This window comes from Austrofundulus limnaeus, unplaced genomic scaffold (genome assembly GCF_001266775.1).
Source record: "Austrofundulus limnaeus strain Quisiro unplaced genomic scaffold, Austrofundulus_limnaeus-1.0 Scaffold17, whole genome shotgun sequence".
NCBI classification, from domain to species: Eukaryota; Metazoa; Chordata; class Actinopteri; order Cyprinodontiformes; family Rivulidae; genus Austrofundulus; species Austrofundulus limnaeus.
The window spans coordinates 919,197-922,593 of NW_013952419.1; the positions used below are offsets into that span (position 1 = coordinate 919,197).

General features: G+C 35.6%; 1 protein-coding gene across 1 annotated transcript in view; it reads left to right on the top strand.

The window, feature by feature from the left end:
* The window catches only part of arhgap42a (Rho GTPase activating protein 42a), a 22,044-nt gene that overhangs the window by 2,164 nt on the left and 16,483 nt on the right, over nt 1-3,397 (top strand). The window contains exons 3-4 of the mRNA XM_014003175.1: nt 2,436-2,531; nt 2,655-2,716. Of these exons, the coding sequence (XP_013858629.1) occupies nt 2,436-2,531; nt 2,655-2,716 (158 nt within the window). The remainder of the gene's footprint in view (nt 1-2,435; nt 2,532-2,654; nt 2,717-3,397) is intronic.

Here is a 3,397-nt window from a genome sequence, read left to right on the forward strand (position 1 = left end):
ATCATAGAATCTCAAAATTTTCAGTTTGCAAAATAATTTGATAAAATAATTATTGAAACGTTAACTCATCTTTTGACTTTATGGCTCTTTTATTAATGATTCATTTGTCTGCGTTGAAAGTGGCCTAACAAACAAAAGGGATCAGATACTGGGTTGAAAGGAAGTGAAAAAGAAGGCAAAAAAAGATGGATATTTTTAACAGACCAGTCTGTTTTCTTGGAAGCAAAATTATAACGAGTTAAGTGAAGATTCAGTCACATAATGGTTACAGGTTAACAGGAAAAAAAAACCTAGAGGACCCAAAAACTCCTGAACCACCGTGGAAAGCTCCAGCCTCTCTGATGATCACTTAGTTTGTGATAATTTACTAAAGAACAAATAAAATAATCTTATTAAAAAGCTATTAACATCAATAAAATAATGAATAGTTTAGAAACACATTTTTTTTCTAAATCCTGATAATTTTTCAGAGATTGTATATGTATATTGTTGTTAAGTGGGTTTAGTAAATGACAGCATGGGGTCAATTTAACAACTCATCTCACCTCCTGAAGTGGTTTAAAACATTTCCCACACGTCTCACAGCAAGTTTATTCAACTACAACCCTGATGATTATTAACAATAGACACTATTAGTCATCACACTCATATAAAAATACCCAGCAGCAAGAAGCAACTCATCAACAATTAGCTTTCATCTTTGGTTTAAAGGGTTTTAAACACAATTTAGTTTTTGATTGTGAAATAAATTTAATAGCTTACATGAATGAATGAGTAATGAATGAAATAGCTTTAATATTTTTTTCTATATTTACCACGCTGGTACATTTAGTTAAGAGATAAAAATAATTTGATTTAGAAATTTAAATCTGGATGCTCAGAAGTTTGAAGTGTTTTTTTAATCCCTAATGGTCTCAACATGACAGATCTAGTTTGTGTCCTCGCTTGGCCACAACTTTTAATCAGCATCACATTTTCTGCTCTGTCCTCATCGCTGCCATTCTTTCCTTCTCGTCTCTTTCTGCTCGCGTTTCCAAACTGAAATCATTCCCAAGCAAAACCAGATTTTCTGTTTGGTGATAAAATCAAAGCCAGAATGCCTAGGCTCTGATTAATCAATGTAATTTAATTTTACTCGTTAAAAAAACAACATCAGATTTTCTGTTTAGGTTTGTTTTATTGTGGCTACATCAGAAGTGCACAGGGTTTGTCTTTGTTTTCTTTTCAATCTGTTTTTTTAAAGAGGAGATTTGAAAAATGTGCTGAAATGAGCGTTTAGCTTGTGGTGAAGTATAAATATGAAGAGTTTCAAGGATTTTGGAAAATGAGGTTTGTGTGAAAGAATAAAAAAACACATCAATGTCATTTTTACAAATCTCCGTTTTGACTAAACAAAAAAAAGCTTTTAATTACAACAAAGACACAGTATATAATTGCTAAACTGAAACCAAAACATTGCAGTTCCACTTTAAATAGACCCCAACTGAATGATTTAAAAGTGAAAAACAAAAAGGATTTAAAATCATTTCTACTTTAAAGAGAAAGTGGAACACTCCTTTCCTGTAACACTGATAATCCCGACTCAGACTAAATTATCTTGCAGCACACTGGCTTTAACAGCTGACAGAGGTGAGGGTGARGTCATCGTGAACACCTGCAGTCACCTGACGCTGACGGACTTTTCTGCTTTCCTGACCAGGCCGGGCTGAAACTGAAAGACCACATTGTGGACAAGAACAAGTCCCGCAGTGTAACGAACCTAAATAAGAGTAAATTCTTCTGCGTAGAAGGATTTTTATTAAGTCCAAGCAAACTTACCCTAAAAAGGACCGTTGTAGAAAGTTTCAGACAAGTATTGTTGCATGATTAGAAACATCTCAGTGCATTTTTGACTTACTGGTGATAAATACATGTTTCTGTTTTAAAAGTGCTCAAAAGATTAAAAAAAAAACAGACACTTTACATAACTTATGGAAAAGAATGAATCAGATCTAATGTTTAATGTATTTTATACGTTAAACCAAACTACACATCCTTTTCTTCCTGTTTTACAGGCAGTGATTGAATTTAAACACTAACTCACATTTTCGTTGTATTATTGTCTATATACTGCAGTGTTGAGTGTTAATGAAAGAATTCAGCTAAGTGTTCATGCACTTTACACAAACACACTATTTATTGCAGGGTGTGGTGGTAGTTCAGTTACATCAGACTTTGACTCTCTGTGCCTCAGCYTTGGACAAAATGCCAGCGTCTTACAGGAAAATATGTTAATACTTTAAAGCAGGGGTGGAAAATTAATGCTGCCTGAACGGAAATAGAAGCATCATGTTACAGCATGTTAGGCCAGTCACACCAGTAGCAGCAAACAGTGAAACCATAAGAAGAGTTTGTTGTATTTTTTATGTGACTTTGCATTTTGTTTTTCCCCTCAGGTCTTTCTCTTGCAATCCAACGCTTCTCTCAGTCRCTGCAGGAGTTCCAGTTCGAGTGTATCGGAGATGCAGAGACTGACGATGAAATCAATATAGGTGAGACAAGAATGCACGTAATCCTCCAGTAAAAGTGCATCGTCAGCTACCTATAATTGTGCCTGTACAGCATCTGTCTTATAAGCTCATAAAACAGATTTTAAGTGTTTGCTTTTCTTGCAGCTCAGTCCTTAAAAGAGTTCTCTCAGCTGTTAAGCACCATGGAGGAAGAAAGAAAACGACTGGTAAGAGAACATGTGTCTAAAACCAACGTASAGGAAGTTAAGAACGAGGTAGTTTAAAGGGATCCATGATTCGTTGTAACATTAGACTTTATTTGATAAACATATATTTTAACTGCAAAATAAAGACTAAAAATACTGTAGGCTGTTTAGTTTTGTAGTCTTTTAAAAATATATTTTAACATGGACGGAGCCATTTTATTTACACACAAAGCATTCTGGGTAAATGATGACGAGGATAGGTCCTCGGTGCGAGGCTGCTAGTGAGCTATATCCACCCTGAAGGTTAATCTTGGACAATATCTGATGATCGACTCTTTTGAATGAAACCAGAGAGCGTTGACAGAGAGGAGAAGGTAGAAATGACTCAGCCTGGAACTGAAAATATGGATGGAGGACAACAGAGCTGCTTCATGGAAGAACAACCTCAGATTAGCCTGTTAGCTTTAGCATTAGCACTAAGCTAATACATATAAGGCAATATAACATTGGCGCTACCACAAAGGCTAACAGGCTAATCTGAGGTTGTTCTTCCATGAAGCAGCTCTGTTGTCCTCCATCCATATTTTCAGTTCCAGGCTGAGTCATTTCTACCTTCTCCTCTCTGTCAACGCTCTCTGGTTTCATTCAAAAGAGTCGATCATCAGATATTGTCCAAGATTAACCTTCAGGGTGGATATAGCT